At 38.4% G+C, this 21,108-nt stretch overlaps 2 protein-coding genes across 8 annotated transcripts in view; both read right to left on the bottom strand.

The window, feature by feature from the left end:
• On the bottom strand, window positions 1–10,144 carry LOC109032380 (uncharacterized). Its single transcript, XM_019044474.2, has 7 exons — window positions 9,852–10,144; window positions 7,905–8,280; window positions 7,494–7,588; window positions 6,835–7,032; window positions 5,924–6,122; window positions 4,682–4,970; window positions 1–3,066 (listed from the first exon to the last, which is right to left on the bottom strand). Exons 1-6 carry the CDS (start codon window positions 9,956–9,958, stop codon window positions 4,728–4,730), a joined length of 1,218 nt encoding a protein of 405 aa, XP_018900019.2. The 5' UTR covers window positions 9,959–10,144; the 3' UTR covers window positions 1–3,066; window positions 4,682–4,727.
• Window positions 10,145–13,639: 3,495 nt separating this feature from the next.
• Ork1 (open rectifier K[+] channel 1) overlaps window positions 13,640–21,108 on the bottom strand; it is a 61,528-nt gene continuing 54,059 nt past the window's right edge. For all 7 annotated transcript variants that reach the window (XM_019044465.2, XM_019044464.2, XM_019044461.2 and 4 more), the window contains 4 exons: window positions 20,477–20,730; window positions 19,611–19,833; window positions 18,087–18,407; window positions 13,640–16,414 (listed from right to left, as the gene is read on the bottom strand). In XM_019044465.2, coding sequence (XP_018900010.2) covers window positions 15,638–16,414; window positions 18,087–18,407; window positions 19,611–19,833; window positions 20,477–20,730 — 1,575 coding nt within the window. In that variant the 3' untranslated portion in view covers window positions 13,640–15,637. The remainder of the gene's footprint in view (window positions 16,415–18,086; window positions 18,408–19,610; window positions 19,834–20,476; window positions 20,731–21,108) is intronic.

The raw sequence follows: 21,108 nt of genomic DNA on the forward strand, positions 1-21,108 counted from the left end.
TAGTACAAACTATCAATGAAATATATTAATAACTGCTTGCATATTTTACAAAAAACAAAATATAGAAACTAGAAAAAAACTAAATGAGGATTGATAAAAATAAAAAGTCTAACCAAAAGCGTATCAACTGATGAAATCTCTGCAGAACTCAGAAGATGGTGATTTTGAAATGTTCCTACTTCAAATAAATCAGGAACGAACAAAAAAAGCCTTTTTGCTCAAGTTGATACACCTAGGTTTGCTTAAAAAATTGCTTTGCTCATTTTTCATCTACGATGTTTTCTGTTTGACAAAGATAGCAAAGGATAGTGAAAGAGAAAATGAAGAGCTCATCGAACGAATGGACTCGGGGCGAAATCAATAACTTCGACTGATGATACACAGGACTCAATATTGTACACCTCATTGATCATCTCAAAATATGTAAAAACAGTGCTTTTGTATCATGAAAATCTAAAAATTTTCAAATTCTTCAAATTAGAAATTCATGGCCGACTTCTATTGACTTTTGCTCTCACTACTGGCAAGTGGTTTCAAAGTTTGATTTCTTTGATTTACCATTCAAATGAACTGCTTTTTAACGTTACATCTGCTTTATGAGGCTCCTATCAGATAAATATCTTCGGTTTGAGCCCTTCAAATTCTAGATTTAAAACAGTTTGCTTACCACAGTTTGGCAACAAAGATACATATGAGAAAAAAAAGAAAAAGTTAAAAAAAAATTGGGTAATATTTTTGATAGGACATAAACGTAATATTCTTGTAAATGGTACTATTTCTTTAAGAAAATTAGAAATTAAATAAAAACTAAACAAGATCAGAGACTAAATGAAGAAACTCTTCTGCCATATAAACATTAACTTTAACATTACAAATGAAGAATGTATGAGAATAGTGATGCCAAAAAAGCGCGAACTCTGCATTAAATTCGGTTGAACTGGAAGAAGAGGAAGATATGAAAACATGAATAAGAGAAAAAGTATAATAGCAATTTTTACAGAGGAGTGGATCTATCCAGGACGAAATTTTAAAATTTAAATTTTCGACAAAGATTGGCAGTAATCAGAGAGGCAGGATAAATATACCAATGTCATCAAATACGCTGCAGATAAAAACAATAAAAAAAAAGACCATTGAAAACAACCACCTCAAATTGATGTAAGAAAAAAGAAGTAAGTGCTATGGATATTTTGAAAAGGGAAATAAAATCCTTAGCTACTAATTAATAAATTGAAAGAATAAGATGAAAGCAGAAAACCGAAAAACATCACAACAAAATTTTGATAATGACCTTAACTTTAGGTGCATTAAGGGCTGGCTTGATCTTAGATTGGATCATAGGGTAACTTGGCAAACCTATAAGGTCTTGGTAACTTTCAGAACATAGGCCTTGTCCACACAAGCGCAATTTGAGCAAATTAATTCTGTGAACAAGTCGAAGCTAAGTTATAATAAGTTCCTAGAACAACTTCACCCGAAGTTCAATAAACGGCACTAGCAGGGACAAGGCCATAGGATTGGTGACGCTTCAGTGACTCTAAATACATTACAAGCAACGATTGCTGCATCCATCAGTGCTAAGTACAAAGTTTTATCGTTACACATTGACAGAGATGTCCACAGTACGATTGTATGTTTTTGACGCATAAGCATTGACCTCAAATAAATAACACTACCGCCAAGTTTTGAAACTTTTATTTCTATTAGTTCATTTTTATTTTTACTTGACTGAAGTGAAACCACCTTCGTTCATTAAAAAAAAACCACAGGACTCATATAGGAAAAGTCTGCCTTTCAGACAGACCTCCAGCACTAAAGTTCTGCTGAGTGCTTGGAGATTTAAGGTGCCATTTTCAAGATATTTGTAATTGTGAAGTATTTAAGAAAAATCACTTTGTGTAATTCAAGAGTACTTTGGGGACTGCCTCTTGATAATGAGCTAAAAAATATTTATATTGATGGCCAAAGTGCGAGAACACCTATCTCCATTTGCGATATAGCGCACTTCCTGTCATACTTATTTTTTTTTTCTTTTTGGTGGAAAACTTGTCAATGTAATTTATGGAACATTTCCTTGAGTTTTCTACTGTTAGAAAAATATATATTCTGTATAGATGTCAATCTATAAAATTGGGTTGTTTCTGTTAAAAAAATAAAATAATGGAAATTTTGAAACATCACGATAGAGATACAAGATTCCACACTTTGACCATCTATTTTTGAGAGGGAGCAAAGGATCAGATATACAAAGAAGAATAAATGACATTAAGGACCACATAAATTGTTAAAATGGCATTAAGAATTAAAACTTGTTGAGAGAAAGAAGCAAATAAGAGGCTAGAGGAGAGAACAAGGGATAGGTTAGGGATAGGCCAGTCAAAGGTTCAAACTCCTCAAAAGAATATTCAGTTTGATGAGTATAGGCGTTTAATGACAAATTCCAGTGATTTTTCCTATTATTATGAGTTAATATCTCAGAAATGGTTGTATAAAATTTCCCTGTATCCAGCAAAACTTATGAGAGATGATAAGAAGAGTAATATGTTTCAGGTCCATTGAATTAAACTAGAAGACACTGTTAATAGAGTTTGTGGTCTTTTGCTCAGTATATCCCTATTGGCCCCTTGTTTCCCTCCAGTCTGCGGTTCCATATTTTCTTTATGTTTCTTCAGAATGACAATTCTGCGAGTGAACTTAGTGGTTACTATACAGCACAGAAATTCCTGTGCATTCGCAAAAGCTGAAAACTGGTTGAAAATCTAAAGCACAACCAGACAATGGCTACTCAATATGATTCTTGTTCACGTTCTGCTTCATTTCAGACTATTTTTTTCTATGCCAAGGGACATTTAGTTAAATCCAAGTACTAAATTTAATCTAAATTAAATAACAAACATAATAAAATAAATATCACAGCATGTAATAGTTACTAATATTAGCAATTTAAACAGAAAGAAAAAACATTGTGGTGAGACTCGGCTAGCTTTCCAACCAATCTCCAATTCTTCAGGGCTGATGGTTCTGGAAACAATTCAGCTTGAGCAACAGCGTATACAATTGAGGCACCTTTAAAAGAAAATAAAGCATGATTTAAAAGGTTGTATGATGTAATAAAAGTGTATGTATTGACTTTAGGACTTACGATATTCATTGAAGAAAATCAAGACGTAAAATAAGATGGGAACTTCAAGTTTATTAGCAGTGGCCTACTTGAATTGGTTCCCTTGAGGCTAGAGCCTAAGATGACAGGGGATGTTTGACTAAACTGTTTTCACTTTATTTTTGCCATGAATAGATTTTGTGATAGAGTGCTGCCTTTCAAGAATCTCGCTTGAGGGGAGATCAGTGTTAGAAAAGAGCAACCGCGATTCTCGAAAGTAAAGCAGCACTTTCACCAAAAAATCTGAAAATCGCAAAAAATAAAAAAAAATATTGGCCACACAATAAAATGCCATTAGGTAAATTTGCTGTCAGCTTGCAAGAGGGGGTATAATCGAAAAATAGTTTTCAAATTGCAAGTTAAAAGATTTTGCCTTTCTTGGAGAACTCCTGGCAAATTGCATTAACTGTCCTAAAAATAGGTCAACAGTTGCACCTCTCAGCCATCAAACAATGCTGATGATATGCAATTTATACAGGGCTCTGGCGAGAGTTATTAGTAATCTAATGAGACCCTTTCAAGCTCATAAAAAAAAAAAAAAAAAAAAACCCCTCAGAAATACGGCATTTTGAGGATGACATTTCATATGACCATCGATGACATGTTCAGGTGATGCATGTTTCACATCAAATATAAAAGCTGCATTAAAAAATATTCTTCCGAAATGCGAAACACAGATTCTCCTGACACATTATCACATAGCACAGTCCAAATGGATTCCACAGGAAATCAGTGATATTAAAGTAATTGGAACTTTCAAGCGGCTCAATGGATGTAATTTTTACAAACGCTGAAGTAATTGCATTTGTCTTTATGTAAAATCAGAACACAAGCATCCTGCAAAAAAAGCACTCAAAATGCTTGCAGAATTTTCAAAAGAGCCTTTACCTTCTTGATCATTTTAAATTATTAAAATTATTGAACTAAGCTTTAAATTTACAGATTCATCCAAAACTGCCTCAAATGAAAGCCTCTATGTACTGATGACTCAAATGACTGAGGCACTGTCTTGATGATTTGATCACCAATTAGATGTGCAGGAAGATATATTTAAAATAAAGCTTAACTCTGAATGTTGACACTCTGCAAAACGCTAATGCTATGACTTTAAATCAAGCAGCATCAAGCATCTTCAACAGCATTGATAAGTTTCGAACATGACTTATTACTTTATGCTAATTGTCTAAACTGCGCCTATGCCTGCTGGGATGTACACTATGAGATTGCATGAACCTGCTGGATTGTTATAGCAAGTTTGAGCATATTCTGCACGCCTGAGTGACTGAGTCAATTAGAATTGCATATTTTCCGACGAAAGGACAAAAGACATCCTCCTTTGGAATACTTCTTGAATCCAACAAGTTTCATTGTATAGAATATGCCACCTTTTTTCGTTTGGAGGCTTTCCAGTGTTGTCGAGTTTAGACTTTGTCCGGAGGTGGCTACCGCCACCCATGATTTAAAATATTTCTTCCTTTTACAAGGACAAAGCATACAGTTCATGGCTAACACCTTACTTACCTTCAAAGTAAAAGTATTTCTTGCAAAAAGCAAAGTTTCTTGAATCCTAAGACTCATTTTTTTCATCCAAGGCTTCATGAGCGTTGATCTGTTCCCTGAGTGCAGAATTTTCTTCCCTGAGAAACCTTGTTTCGGTTTGAAGGGCATTAAACGCTCGCTGCGTGTGTCTCCATCTTGACAAGAGTTCATCATTTTTAGTGACTAGCAGTTCCTGTTGTTTTTCTAAATTTATCTGGTCCCTCAGCAACCGATCGTAATTTTCTTTGAAATAGTCCAGACTTTGCATTGCCTAAAGCCACAAAAACAAATTTATGAAATCATGACCTGAATTTTTCTGTGGGGTAAAATCAACAGAAACATTTTTGGTGCAAGACTCTTACAAGACTGGGAGCATAATTTTGAGAAATAATTATTAATATTATTATTTTTCTTCTCATAACTTACAACAAAATAGCCATTATTTCTTGTGACAAATCCTGCACGAAGACTCTAAATAAAAGAACAGGCAATTTATTAGTGAAAAAAAATAGAAAAAATAATTGGTAGAAAAAAATTATAATGGGTGTAAGGACACTTGGAACACTGCACGTAAAATAATGGCTTGCTCATTTAACAATTAAATTGATAAAAAAAAGTGAGAGATATGTTTCAAATCCACATTTTACAATAGTGGAAAGTTCAACCACGTGCATGGTTAAATTAACATTTTTTTATTGTAAAATCTATATTGAAACATGTCTGTCACTTTTTTTTTTGTAAAATCAGCAATTTCATTTTTTCCGTGTAGGTACCTCATAAAAATGACTTTGTGTTACGGCTTGTGGATGCTACAGAAATGCATTCTCTAAACTTACTCATTTTATGGCTAATATATTCAATGCAATTACTAATAAAAGATATTAATAACTTTACCTGCTCTTACCGGTATAACACTTACTACAAAAAGTATGAAAAAAAAGAATTCTGGTGATTCTCTACATGGGTATTTCTCATTTCTTTCATTTATTTTCACACTAGTGAACTACGGTAACTTCATATGAAATTTAGGGACATTTTATACGATACACTTATTGTGGGGAAATAGCAATTTCCACATTACATAACACCTCAACGAGAAAAACTTTAGTCAAAACTTTTTGAATCTAAGCTACTGACACACTTTTGCCCATTCATTGTGTATCTCTTTCTATGAAGTAAATGTCTATTTTGCTTACTTATATTCTGCAATGACTAGGCAATTACCTCCTCTTTTTCAGCTGATAACTGGGCACAAGTTGCTCGTAAAGCAGATCGTTCCACCTCCAAAGTTGTGACTTGAGACCGGAGGAGTTTCAAACTAGCCCTGAGATTCCCTCTGGATGGTTTTTCAAAGTTTTTGCTGATATTTCCACTGACAATGCGCTGTGTAAGAGTTTTCATGAAGTTTGGACTGGATAGTACTCTTCAACAAGAAAAAAAAAATTGTATTAGCAAACAAATGTGGACACTGCTCTTTTGCAAAAAAAAAAAAACACTCTAAGGGAAAAGTCCTGAGCCCAACAGGTGTACGATCAATTTTCATGCAATTGGCTTGCATCAGGATATACAGAAAATTAGAAAATTTTTGTCCTCTAAATTTTCATCCTAAGAGCTTCAAAATTCTTAGAACTGCCAAAACTAAAAAATAAATTTAAAAAAAAATAAAAAAAAAACCTAAAGATTTCAGGAGGGTAATGCTAAAAACGTTTGATAAACCTAAGGCATTCCACATTTTTCCTACCCTCAAAATGTTGCTTAAGATGCCAAGTTTTCTATGCTAGTGTACTTCTTAATTTCAATATTGAGGAATGAAGTTGAAACATCTAAATTTTAACTTTATCATTCCGATTTATAAATCTACCAATGATAAGTCTGACCCTGCTGACTACAGACCAATTGCAGTAACATCTGACTATCAAACACTTTTGAATAATACTTAGCAACTATGCTCCAGCAATTCTGGAGAGCAAATAACAGAGCTAATTACATAACTATGTAATTGAAGCAATCAATAATCACTGATAAAACGCCTGCTCTATTTTAGGATTTTTCTTTTTGATAAAATTAAAAAAAAAAAAAAAAAAAAAAAAAAAAAAAAAAAAACTATGAATAGCACAGCACTGAAATTAACTTACCTCCTGAAAAATAATTCTTGATTGTCCAAGTCTTCTACTGGAAGACCTAGCTTTTCAAGATTACTTTTCCACATCTGCCGGACCTTTGTCTCATACTGTACTTGTCCCTCCATCACAGCCAGAGTTTTTTTGTGAAGGGCAGATTGCTCAATTTTTTCTGCTTTAAGCTTTTCGTTTTCTACTTTCAATGCTTTTAGTCTAACAGAAGAAAAAAGAAAACACCAGACATAAGATAACATTGACTAATTATATGATCTGCATTACTGAAAATGTACATTACTAATTCCCCTTAAAGATTGTTGTTGTATAACACTTAAGAGATGATGGACCCAACAAAATGTCAGGATGCCTCTCAGGAACATGGAAATGTTTAGAATAATTATAATGTGTTAAGAATGAACAAAATATGACAACTCCATTCTCTTTGATTAATATTGACAGGAAAAACAGACAAACTCTTTGAGATGAATTTACAGAATTTTAATTGAAATTTGTGACAGAGTGTTTCAATATAATGTAATTTTGAAAAAATGAACTAGCTTGTCATTCATTATTGTAATTTGAATATGACATTTTAGTGTTCTTTTCCCAGGAAATACACTACTTTTTAAGCCATACTGTGCTAACAGCTAGAAAGTATACCATGACAATATAAGTACCTTAAAACTTCTTGGCTGAGTTCTTGTACTTGTTTAGCTAGGTTTCCGTAGGATTTAGTTTCATGTATGCATCCTTCTTGCTCTGGAAATGTTCCCTGAAATTCAAAGAATAACGCATGAGAAAAACAAAAGATTGCTAATTTTCAAAACGTTTTTAAAATACTTTTGATATTTTAATGTGTGAAACCTTTCTTTTCTTTCTTTCTCTTTTTTCCCTTTTTTGCTTATATGATGAGAGGAACATTGAAATTTATCTCATGATAAACATGAGGCGACGTAATTACTAATACATAAAAAAATTAATAATAGAAAGGTGTTATTTTCAAACTTAACCACTCATCCAAATCAAAACTATTTAAAGGATGTAAAAATTTAATCTGAAATTATTATTAGACTGAACTTCAGACTTACCATTCTGGGGTAATGGCAGTCCAACACTACTTTGGCCTCATCTTCATTATTTTCGACTCTGCACAAATTTTCCGCACGGATATGCTCATGTGTAGCTTTTCCATCCGCCTCTAGGATGGATACTTTTTTTCGCTTTGTTCCTGTTGAAGGAACTTTCAGTTTCCTTTTCATTCCTCTTGAAGATACCTCAGATAAACTGTTGCTAAATAGGGTGGGTATGGCATTTGCGGTCAATCTGCGTCTTCTGATACAAAAACGAGACACAAATGCTGAATCCTCAAAGTGATCGCTACACAAGTAGAAATGTTGATAGAGTTGAGAGGGGTGTTTATTGGCCAGGTCTTTTCTGCCGCTATTTTTGATCCATATTCTGCAACTGAAAATAGCAATAACAATAGATATAATAAAGGATGTAAGTTATTTCACTACCCTGGTACAACAAGGTGAACCTACCTACAGTAAAATATGATAAAATAAAATTAGAGCCTGGTAAATGCATATATAAAATGGCTAAGAAAATTGATGTCAGTTAGCACAGCATGAAATTATACCAGGTATTAAGAGGATTAGACAGTAGTTAACCAGTCCGATCAAAGCGGTATACTACACAATGCATCTAGGTATTAGATTAAAAATTCAACAAGTATTCGGTCAGATCCAGACACAGTGATCAGCCATGGTCATGTGTTTCAGGAACGTTTTTACCAAGAATGAATCCCAAAATTTTGAGAGAGGAAAGCGAAATTCTTAAACCTAGAAGTCACAATATCTAGCGCAGTTCAACATACACAAACTTGGTCTAAGCAGGAACTGCGGATATAGATACCTTTGAGGGACATCATTCAGAATACGTCACACAAAACACGAATAAATAACAAAATCAATGCATCGGTCAGAAAAAATGTGCTAAATTAACTGAATTTCTGGTCGACAGAATAGGTTTTAAAAGTTACCCTTTAAGTACAGGAAAAAGAGCTCTCATCAGATGAACTGACTCTTCTTAAGTTCCCATTTGAAAACATTAATGATGATGCTGTCCAAAAACATAATGAATCATCCCGGAGTACCAATTTCACAGTGTGCTGATACGTTACATGGTCTACTATAAAAAATTTTCAAAACTAAGCAAGTTTTGACTTAGTTGACGGAAATTTGGATATACATGCATGGAAATTGGGATAGGGGTCTCGGTGAAAATGAGTTTTGAACTCACATCCTTAAAACTTCTCCTACGTGGGCAGATTTGAATAATGATTGACCAACTTTTATGAAAGAAGTGGATGTAACGTTTGGATTAAATCCCTCTTCCGAGTCCTGAGTTTGACGGCCAGAGAGACAAATATTATGGTGGCCATAAAGGAGATAGAGAGCAAGAGCCTGAGACTAGGCTAATTATAATAAGTTCGATGAACGGTGAAGATCAATACGAAGAGCGTATTCAGACAGCATGCCGAGTTGCTTGTCAGGCAGCCTGGTGCACAAATTGATGAGCACTAGCTGACTAAAGTGTTTCATGGTGAGAATACGGAGCCCTCATAGACCAATGCCTTTGGCGGTCATGTGAGCAGCTCGGCATGCCATCTGAATAAGCCTTAGACAAGAGGGAAAAATTTTAGGCATCAGTACCTCAACGCCCTGCAAATGACAATTGGTGCTAAGAGCGTTCATTCCATTCAAGCAGTCATTACACAAGCAATCTGCAGTTGGCAATGCATCAAATGTATACAAGAGTTGAGAGGAGAAATGATACATATTCTTCCTGGATAATATAAGGTAAGTACCGAATGGTCTACAGGCAAAGAGAAGTAATTTGATGAACAGTGATGCGTTAGGTAATTTATTCATGATTCATTTAGAGGCTGGAGATTAGTATTCTTCTCGTTTCATGAGAAATCAAAGTCAGATGATTCTTAAAGAATAAATACAAAGTACAGAAATATCACTTACTTTTTAACATCGAGGGGAAAAGTGAAGAAACTTTTATCACGGCCAGTGGTGCTGTCATTAGGGCAGTCAAAGGAGGCACAAAACCGAGGACTGTCGGCACGATTCATGGCGAAGCTTGAACTTTACCCTTCCTAGGATGAGAACCAGTGTAAAGAATACTGATGCCGGTATACAAAAATTCAAAATAAGGAAGTGATCAACCACTAAAACATACAAAATTCTGGCTGGATTTACCGAAGTAATGAATGAATGTTGATTCTGGGAACAACAACAGGAGAGAGAAAAGAAACAAAGTTGCTAGAGAAACAGGAATAGAACCAACAGCGCCATTGGTGTTCGTTTAGTTCATTCTGCATTCCAAATGATGGGAATATATGGAATAGACAGAACCGGAAACTGATGTGCGACCGGAAATCGCTGGTATGAAACGGCGGGAAATTTTAAAAATGTAAATTCATGCGAACAGGAACCGAGATAGCCTTTAGGCTACGTCCGAGGTCCGACATCCTCAGCTCGATGTGTGAATTGATATTCGGCCCTGCTCCCGCGGTTTACAAAGCTCTATAACGAACAGAAACCGAGATAGAATTTTAGGCCACATCCAACAACTTGGAGTTGAGAATTTTAAAAAATTGACTAAAAATTCGAGTTTCCCGTTGAAAAACACTACATTACACCGCGTTTCACAAGACTCGAACAAACAGAAACCGAGATAGCATTTTAGCCCACGTCCGCCATCTTCGATTTGAGAATTTTAAAAAATGGAATAAAAATTCGAGTTTCCCGTCGAAAAATACCTCCTGACACCGAATTTCAGAAAAATCCATCGAACAGGAGCCAAGATAGCATTTTAAGCCACTTCAGTCATTTCGGATTTTCGAATTTTGAATTTTTTGAATTTTGACAGATTTTGATTTAAAACGCGTAACACTCAAAATCGAAGCTCAAATTCGGATTCCTCGTAAAAAATCGATGCGATTTCATGTATCATACCCTGACACCGAGTTTCACAAAAATCCGTCGAACAGGAGCCGAGATAGCATTTTTAGCCACGTCCGTCATTTCGGATTTTTGAAGTTGGAAAATGTGACTTAAAACGCGTGATACCGAAAATCGAAGCTCAGATTCGGATTCCTCGTTAAAAATCGATGCAATTTCATGTATCATACCCGAGAATAGCGTGGAGGAAAGAGACGCAACGTAGGCATACTGATTCGAGCGTATGAATGCAACGTGGCAACATGGGTAGTGCTCAGTGGGTCAGCGGAGGAGGAAGAATAAGAATTTATCGTGAGGAATTCCTCGGGACGAAACCGAATGCTAAGCGCCAGCCGGCGCCTCCCCGTTCGGTTTCACTCGGGCGACCCGCGCGGCGGCGTACTTCAAAGGGGCAGTACGACAGAATCCATACGCGTCGTTAAACCTTTTTCCTTCACGCTATTCTAACATATAATACATGAAATCTCATCAATTTTTCACGAGAAATTCGAATCTGAGCCTAGATTTTGCATAAAACGCATTTTAATCTATTTAAAATCGTAGGAGAAATTACAGAATTGTCCTTGAAAATTGATCACAGTGTTTTTATACGTCATTAAACCTCTTTCCTTCACGCTATTCTAACATACGATGCATGACATCGCATCAGTTTTTCACGAGGAATCTGAATCTGAGCTTAGATTTTGGATATTACGCGTTTTAATCTATTTAAAATCGTAGGAGAAATTACAGAATTGTCCTTAAAATTGATCACACATTAGTGTTTTTTTTACCCCGTTTTTCTTCTGCGTTCACGTAATGAAATTAGACCAACAGTTGACTGATCGACTAGTCTAGCCTAATCCCCCAGAATCGGTCTAAAGGGCGAACGATTTTATCAGATAAGATGTGCGGTCCTAGTTTCCGGGCAATTGCGATTTGATGGAAGCTGCGATGAGGAGAAACGGAAGATATGCGAAACTCGGGCGGATATTAAGTGAAAAACCAGGAAGGGGAAAGCTTTTCTTCCCGAAAATTTGTGCTCGGGCCAACTTATGTGGTCACTGGAGCATTGTATAGGAGGTTGCGGGAAACTATTTTTTTGCAGCAACAACCAATTGGATTGCATTTTGCAAAAAGGAACTAAGAGCATTTCAATGTTGCTGGGATTGTGCAACTTTGGCACAACAACCGAGGTACATTCTTTGCAAAAAGTAAACTTTACGACGGAAATTTTCGTCTGGAATTCATAGTTTATTGGGAGTAGAGGAGAGGTGAGACTAGTTTAGATGATCGTTTATGTTTGCAAGGTAAAAAAAGTTGCACAATCTTAGCGACATTGGAATACTCTTGGTTCCTTTTTGCGAGATACAATCGAAGTATTAAAATAGTTTTAATCATAATCTTGGATTTTATAAGTATTTTTTCAAGGTGAGCTTTTCTCTTGATAATACTTAGATGTATAAATGTTAATTTTATTTCAAAATTAAGTTTTTGATTCAGTCAAAGGCGACAAGTTTTCTTGGATTCAAAAATTCCCCGAATTTTCAGATGTTGACAAAAAAATCCCTGTTTTTGTTTTCAGTGTTTTTTTTGGCATGGTTTCCCATAAAAACTCTAATCACGGATAGTTCTTAAAGCGGATCCAGGGCCGGATCTAGCGGGTGGCCATATGAGCCGCGGCAAATTTTGCAATTTTTTTAAATATAGGCTGAGAAAAAAATCGGATTTAGAAAAAAATTACAATCGAGAAAAGGCGAAAAAATCTCTCATTTTCTGAGAGTATAGAAATGTCTAATTTGTTCGTCTTTCGGTAATTCAAAAGACAGCACCTTTAATTAGTCGAGTTGAGAGAGAAACCAAACACGCAATTTGGCCTAGAGTGGCGCGGCGCAGAGAGCAATAATGACGAGGACGAGAGCGCCCTAGCGCGCCGTAAAAGCGGCTTATAAATACACACATATCGCGATTATATCGGTGGTAATATATCGAGATATTATCGTATTAAAAATCGCGATATATGGCGATTAAATCGCAATTTTTGGTTCGATAAAATCGTGATCAATTTTTGTCTACAAAATCGAGATTATTCGCCATTTATCGCAATTTTTATTTCGAAAATACCGCGATAAATTGTCGCGCGATAAAAGCGCGATTTTATCGCAATAAGATCTAGGATAATCGCTCAGATGTTGATGATCCTGGCGATTTTATCGCCGATAAAAGCGCAACATATAGCGATTTTTCCGTTGAGAAATGCTACTTGGAGCGTAGAAGAAAATCATCGATCGGATTGCTGTTTCTACTGAAGATTTCAAGAAGCTATTGCTTCCTTAGACATGTATATAGTTTATTTTCATGTCATTAGGTATATGATTAAGTATGTAAAACATTACTATTTCGAGAATTATTTTAATATGTTTACTGTCCTTGATTTAAATGACGGCGGGGGAGAGGTCATAGCCGTAAACGAACCCTTTGTCTTTCAGGGAACATGAACCGCCTTCAATTTAGAGAGTATGCAGCCCGCAAATGTCCGGGTCTTTCGTACCCATCGACATTGCGCGCCTTTGAGCGCTAATCTGGCCCTGAATGAAACGGACTGATAATGAAACTTTCTCTGAATTTTCCCTAGATTTTGAAAAATATGCTTACATAATTTCAAAATAGCACGCTGCTTAGTTTGCGGTAAGAATAGGAGGGGAAAATGTAGAGCCATGATGGGAAATATATGGGCGCGTGTAATATAGGTAATTTGACTTATTTTGTTTGAAATTCCTCCATTTTAAGCTAATTAAAACCCTCAGAAATTGCAAACATCGTAACTTTATTTACAGTTTTACATAAATACAACGCTTGAAGTTTTACCACAATTTTCCGACTTTCTGATTTACCTACTAGTTTATAATTTTTAACGTGACAGAACGATCGGCAAATAAATAAAAAATACTTCATCAGAGGAATAAGATCTAAGTAGGTTGAGCGTTCCAGCACAGCAAAATCACAACATAATTAAAAAATGGTTGCACGAAAATAGAAACGGGAAATCAATTCCTTCAACACGTTTAAAAGTTGATATTCATTTACAACTTCCTTTGTGTATCCATAATGAAGAGACATCCTCATGACAGTGGGGATATAACATAGAAAGAGAGTGAACAGGAAATTTTTATCATCTACTCGAAATTTGTGAGTGCACTTAATACTTTGTGGTGCTATTTTAGAGAAATGTGATAAAAACCCGGCTGGATAAAAGGAAATTGAATAGGTGAATGATACCTAACAGTCATGTTCGCAGGGAAGAAAATTGGCGAACATAATAAACTTCGATACCTTGGTTTCTCTGCATAAATTCTACTTGCTTTATATTTAAAAGTGTTAAAAAAAAAAAAAAAAAAAAAAAAAAAAAAAAAAAAAAAAAAGTGAGTAGGCGAAAGTATTTAAGATGTTCAAAACTGTAATTAGTGAAGTTTACAGGAGTAAAACTCATGAAAACTACAATACCCTCAGCAAAGAGGAAGCCGCATAAAGTGTAAGTTGGTCGATCAGTTAGGAGGAGGACGCTCCTAATTCTGCCGATCAATCGTAAGTTTAATCCTAAAATAGTTCCTTCCTTTTTTATTCTCTGAAAATGACCTTGAAATTTCACAGACAAACGTTCAACACCTCTATTCGACATTGAGCTGCCGCAAGACTCGCACACTGCATTGCGCATTCCTCTGTACAACCTTGCCGTAAAATTAAACGAAAAATGTCATGATAAGTAAAGGAAGTATAGAGTTTTGTTTAATCTTACTTTTTTGGAAAAGGATTCATCAACTGATTAGATTTTCTAAAAAACCGTCTCACGCAATAAAGTGTGTTGGGTGCCAAAGCGTATTTTACATGAAGAGAATCACTCTTTAGCCGCACAACGTTGGACATTTTTGATATTCTATTTAAATTTTAGTTAAAAATAGCAAACTCAATTGGCGCATTCAATCAGAATATCAGGAACTCAAAGTAGCGACCAGATAAACAATAATTTTAACTGACGTGGTTGAGATTGTTCAGTCTCTCGTTTTTCATCTGAACCCTAGGAGTTTAATGTGCTAAAATAATCAAAATAAAAATTCTGTACACTGCCCGTTTCGTCTCACGCTAGTAAAAAACCATTAGATGCAAAGAATGCCTTCGTTACACCCTTCTGCAGTTCTTGATTGACAGCAAATCTAAGTACCACTTTGGCACAGGTAAAGATTTTATTCAAACAATTCATGATTTAAAGACGTTCCCAATCCCTTTTCAATGCAAATCGAATGAATTAGAATCATTATAGTATAAACATTTTTATTTTATATAGAAAAAGCGTAACTCGGAGAACTCCGTTGGACTAGCCCTGAAACGTTCCCATCGATAGCTAAAGTTGAAAAATGCGTATTTTAGATGGCGACGTAGTATAAGTATCCGTTCATGCTTTCTTTTTCTTTTTTTTAAAAGGGAAATTAAACGACTTACAACATTTTATGTTAATCAACAGTTTCTACTGAAAATACCTATGTGTGAATCTTCTTCGCTCATTTAAAAAAAAAATCACGCAAAATTGCAAGGGACACATTTTAATAAGTATTCCTTGAGAGAGTTTCAACCGTTCCAACTGAGATACGCCTCTTTCGCATCAAGCCATTGGTACAGCGTTTTTGGATTGGCATATCTATTGCAGTTACATCCTGCAACAACTCCATCCTGAAGGTGCATTGCCTTCTTTCTAAAATCACAGAAAAACAAGATTAAGCAAGACTTGCATCACAGCCGCAAGTGGCGTGGACTCAGAGCTTGTCGACGACGACACTTTCAAGATCCGCCTTTTGCGGGTCGCTCTGATCCGTGGAGCCCGGCGGCCTTCCAGATCCAAACTCTTCCGGCGGTATCATCGTGAAGAGCCGCGTGGTGGCTTGACCTTGAGTTTGACCTTGACCCTCGTCGGGGGGTCGCCAGGGCGCCGGAGTGACACTCGAGGTCACGCTCGAGGTCGTGGAGGTCATGGTGAGGCAGATAGCTTGCTCCTCGCACGGAGACACGGAGAAGCGCTTGATCTTCTGACCTCCTCCTGACGGAGGTCGCGCCGACAAGCGTCGTTTCGTCTTGCCCTCGGTCGGGGGCGCCTGTGTGGTAGTGATTTGCGGGAGCGCCGTGGTGGTGGCGGGGGGAGGTACAGGGGGGTGCGGGACGACGGGGGTGCGTGTCTTCATGACCGTCGGGGCGCAGGTGATGGGGTGCACCGAGGAGGAGGTCGAGAGGGTCCTTCGGCGGATCTTCATGAATTGCGGCATGGAGATGGAAGGGTTCGAGGAGGTGAGTCCGGGTGATGAGCTTTTCCGCTGGAGCCAGTTGGGCTTCTCCGTCGAGTCCTTCTTCGGGTAGCAGGAGAGCGAGAAGGGTGAGAGCGAGAAGCGCCTGGGTTTCTTCTCCGAAGGCGGTTGTTGGGTTGGCGTTTGACCCTGCGGCGCCGGCGGAGCAGCGGTGGTGTAGCCCGCGGTCGACATTCGCCGCGACTCGCGCGGTGGTTTCGAGTCGCTGCTTGGCAGTGGGAACATGTTTTCATCCTGCGTAAAAAAAGGATTAAAATTAAACTCAATAATGTTTTGAGAAGCTCAAACGTGTTGTGACTCGAGGATTTTCGTAACCACACCAGGCATTTTTTTTAATTAATCGGTGGACTTGATTGAAAAGTATTCCTCCCTTTGCCTTATTCTCCTCAACTAAAGAATAAACTTTTGCCTAAAATGTAGAGAAATGAAAAGGTCAAAAAGGTTTGCATCCCTGCCGGAATATTCGCGGTGTGAACAAATGAAACTTTGACGAAATCGAGAAAAACAAGGCAAGGGAGCTCAAAGATTCAGTTTTCGTAAACCCTACAGGTTGTAGTCACTGATTTTGCAGGGGAGGCTAGACACTTCCTAAGGAAGTTTCTTCAATTTGAAAACACAAGGAGAGAGGAAAATCTTCTCCCTAAACTCTCCTTACCTCCTAATTTGTCCATGAAACGACTCCACCGCATTCGTCGTTCGCGCTTGAATTTCAAAAGTGTTTTTCCAAAAGAATTGAGGGAAAAAATCCAAACAATGCTTTCCACGGAAAATTGGCAATGGTGTGATAAAAATCAGCTATCGTTTACTTCATTGGCAAAATAGGAAGCGCTGAAATTAAGTTAATGTTTGAGAGTAACAATGAAAGTGTGTTCACTAAATAGTGCATGTGACGAACACTTTATTTCGATTCTAACGCCTGAATACAACTATTCGAGCTCCACGGATGACCGTGTTGCATACACACAAAGCTGAAGGCGTTTTGATTCTCCAAGACACTCACCGATTCAGCCGCGGCGCGCGGCGGTGCGGCGCGGCCGGTGCGGCGTTGGACAGTGCTGCGGGGGCGAGGTTCCTAATACACGTACTTAGAGCCTTTAATTCTTCAAATATACTACAAAGACATCTCTGGGATAGACGAATAGTTGCTCTATAATGCATGGTCATCGCATCGCGATAACGTGAGATCAAAAGATACTGACATCCTACACCTGTATGCAACTATTCGTGTCTATAAGAGATGGCTTTGTAGTATTCTGCCTAGTATTTTTGCCTGTATGTATGCACCTCTAATTCTTTCATATGAAGAATCAGAGGCGCTTTTACTTTTGAGATCCCTTGCAGCACCGCCGCACAGTGAATCGAGTCAATTCGAGAGGTCGGATATTCAATTTGTGATTGAATCTGCAAATTTTGATGTTTAATCCGTCACATTTTAAATTTTAAGGGGTGCCTCCAGGAGAAAATTTCACGGAGAAACCAATGGAACTGCTTTTAGAACCTCAAAGTTTTGTATAAACGGAGTTATAAGCTTTTATAGTTTCCAAATTTTGTCCGCCCTCACCTATTGACTCGATCTACCGTGCGCCGCGCCGCAGCCATGAGCCATGAATCGTGAGTGTCTGGAGACTCAAAACGCCTTCACCTTCCTGTGTATGCAACACGGTCATTCGTGGAGCCCGAATAGTTGTATGCAGGCGTTAGACTATCAGTGCTCGTCGCGCGTTAACTGAGGGCGCTTCTTTCGTTTCTCTCTGACATAAACGTAGTTTCAGCTCTGCCAATTATGGAACTCGTCGACCAGAACATGGCGCCAGCTCTCCCATTTACATTACGACTCTATATACTCTATGATGTATATAATTGATTACATGGCTGATTGAGGCTCAACCAAAATACTTGACGTTACCTGTGAGGCATGTTTGAAGAGGGTGAAGAGGGGTGAGCGCTTCTTCTCGGGGGCGTGAACGGTGCGGATGTTGATGTTGCCGACGTTGGCCAGCTGGGTGCCGACGCGGGTGTGAAGGGCGTTAAGGACGGTCATGAACTCGGCCACAGTGGTCTGCTCCAGGACGGGGCTGTGCATCGGGAACTGCCCGTGGTTCCCGGCCGCCATCGTCGCCGCCAGGGCCGTCAGGAACTCGGAGGGTGGCCGGGTGGCTTGGGTGTGGGTGTAGTAGTGTCGCGGCAACTGGGAACGATACTCATCGTCGTATCTACTCTCAGGCACCTGAAACCAAAATTTACAACCGCCTTTAGTTTCCATCCAACGGTGGCAGGATAATGAGTCGGTTGCATTAGTAGCACAGATTGCAATAGCAATTACATAGAAAACATATCGACGGTGTAGGTCGGCAATCACATAACTAGGTTTGCGATATCGCAGACTTCCTGTCATACTTTATTTTTTTAAACGGAAAACTACTCAACGGCAATTCTTTAAAACTGCCATGATTTTTCTTCTCTGTGCGAAGGAAATTCTGCATAAACTTCAAGGAATGAAGTCCATTTGTAGTCCTTTAAAAAAAATAACATACAGGTGGAGATTTTTAGACACCGCAAACGAGTTATGTGATTGCGGACTTACGCCGTCGATTTTGCCGTTGAGGGTTGTGTATGTTGCCTAGCTCCTATTTGAAGGGGCTCATTTATTGAAATTTATTGCAATAAAATTGAAATAAGTTGCAATTTTTCATTGCATTGCAAATTGCCTATCTTTCTGACACATGGAACTCATCTTGTTGATAGTTTAAAATCGGCATAGATCGACTAAATGATGTAATAAAGTGGCTTTGAGTCCTTTTCTGTGACGAATAACTTTCCTTTTCACTCTCGTCAAAGTTGGCAAAAAATTTTACATTGCGTCGATAAAAAGACAAGATACCTTCCAAATCAGCCTCTCGCGAGGACGGATGGAAACTTTCACCTCGAGAATTTACCACGGAGCCCGTGGAATTACCACTGAGCCCGTGGAATTACCGTATTTTGATGGTCGAGGAGACATTCCATGCTACATAAACGCATAGGTGAGTATATTTTGACTTACTGCCGGATGAAAATTTAACGAAGCACTTCACTCGTGACATTCACATTTGAAATTTTGATGAAAAAAAGAAAAACAGTGAACCTCAGATTTATGGATGAGTCATGACGCAAGAGAGGAAAAACACCATTCCATTAATCACACGAGTGTAATTAATGGAACTATCGGGCACTAAGTGAGGCTCTCCAAATTAGATCCCCCCTCCATCATCCATGAGCTGAGTTTGAGCAGGCTAGGTTTTTTTCCAGAATGGGAGGCGGAAATTATAGAGGTCCGTAATTTCTGAAAATTGAGAAAAAGGACATGGGGGGGAAGGGTGGGTTATTATACAATTTTTTGAGAAATGAATATGAATACGCTCCTTACGCGTTTTACAAAAAATATACAAACCGAAAGTCGATGGCAAGATTGCGAGAGGTGTGATTTCCGCTTGGCTTTTTTCGAGTCGGTGGTTTTGAGATTTTGGAACCACCTGTGCGTCTTGCTGCTTGAGGTTGAAATGAAGTTGTAGGCTGCTTGCGACATGCGACGAAGACCGCGAACCGGGAGTGGAAGTCCTTTCTCCACGTCCACCTTGCTTGGATCTGGATGCCGGGAGATGTTCCCACTCCTCCTGTAAAATATGACCAGAAGAATATTTTTTTTGAAGTGTTCCTCTGTAAAGACTGTTATACGACGAAGGTATTGTAATACAACTTGACTGTAATACGACTGAATAATATCTCCTCTACCTTCGAGGATGAAGAGTGTCTGTAAACAGTTTTCTTGTCTTTCTAAAAAATTGGGTTTCTCAAGAAACGTGGTTTGGGAGTGTTAATGGCGATGAAATCCGGTTTCTCAAGAAACGTGGTTTGGGAGTGTCACTGGCGATAAAATCGGGTTCCTCAAGAGACGTGGTTTGGGAGTGTTAATGGTGATGAAATCGGGTTTCTCAAGAAACTTCGTTTGGGAGTGTTACCGTCGATAAAATTGGGTTTCTCAAGAACCTTGGTTTGGTAGTGTTACCGACGATAAAATCGGGTTTCTCAAGAAACGTCGTTTGGGAGTGTACATACATATAAGTCACTTTACAGCACTTCCTCGCGCTCTACGACTCCTAACCTCCACTGCTCTCTTTCAAACCACAAATCTTGGGGCATTGAGCACCTTAACATTTCCGCTTCAATCCCCTCCCTCTTGGGAGTGTTATTGGCGATAAAATCGGGTTTCTCAAGAAACGTGGTTTGGGAGCTCTACCGTCGATTAGGAGGACTCACCTTATCATGTCTCTTTGCCGTCTAAGTTTCTGCATCCTCTCAGTAGCAGCAGCTCCGGCCCATGTCCACTGCTCCACATACGAGGATGGCTGTTGGAGAGGTGACAAGGGAGGGGCGGTATCACTAAGAGCGCGGCTCCTCTTAACACCGGGGCCCTCCGTGCTTCCGTACTGCTCGCTGGCCAAAATCTCTTCGTCTGAAAACCCGTCCACCCCTTGCATCCTGCCGGTGCCCTTCGTGATCGAGAAGTAGTTCTGTAAGAGGAAATAAATAGAAATAATGGTGATATGCGGGCAGTAATGAATGCAATAACTAAGTTCAGTAGCGGACTGGCTTCAAATTCTCCAGGGTGCTGGTCGCTGGCCCGTCGAGGTAAGGGCCCTCCTGATAAAGACAAGAATGAATGGTCCAAAAGAGGTCTTCAAGGATTCTGCGATATTTCTGAGAAAGTGTCAAACAGGGCCACAATAATCTGCCAAAAGGGGCCCTTCAGGCCTTTTTATGCCAGAGGAGGTAATCGGCTTCTGTCCCTCTGGCCGCGGCGTGCTTTGCGATAAATCGAATGATCTGCCATTTAAAGATATGGAAAATGATCGATAAACAGGTTGTTCGCAGCGAACACCTTAATAATC

The sequence above is a fragment of the Bemisia tabaci genome, chromosome 3 (assembly GCF_918797505.1).
Source record: "Bemisia tabaci chromosome 3, PGI_BMITA_v3".
NCBI lineage: Eukaryota > Metazoa > Arthropoda > Insecta > Hemiptera > Aleyrodidae > Bemisia > Bemisia tabaci.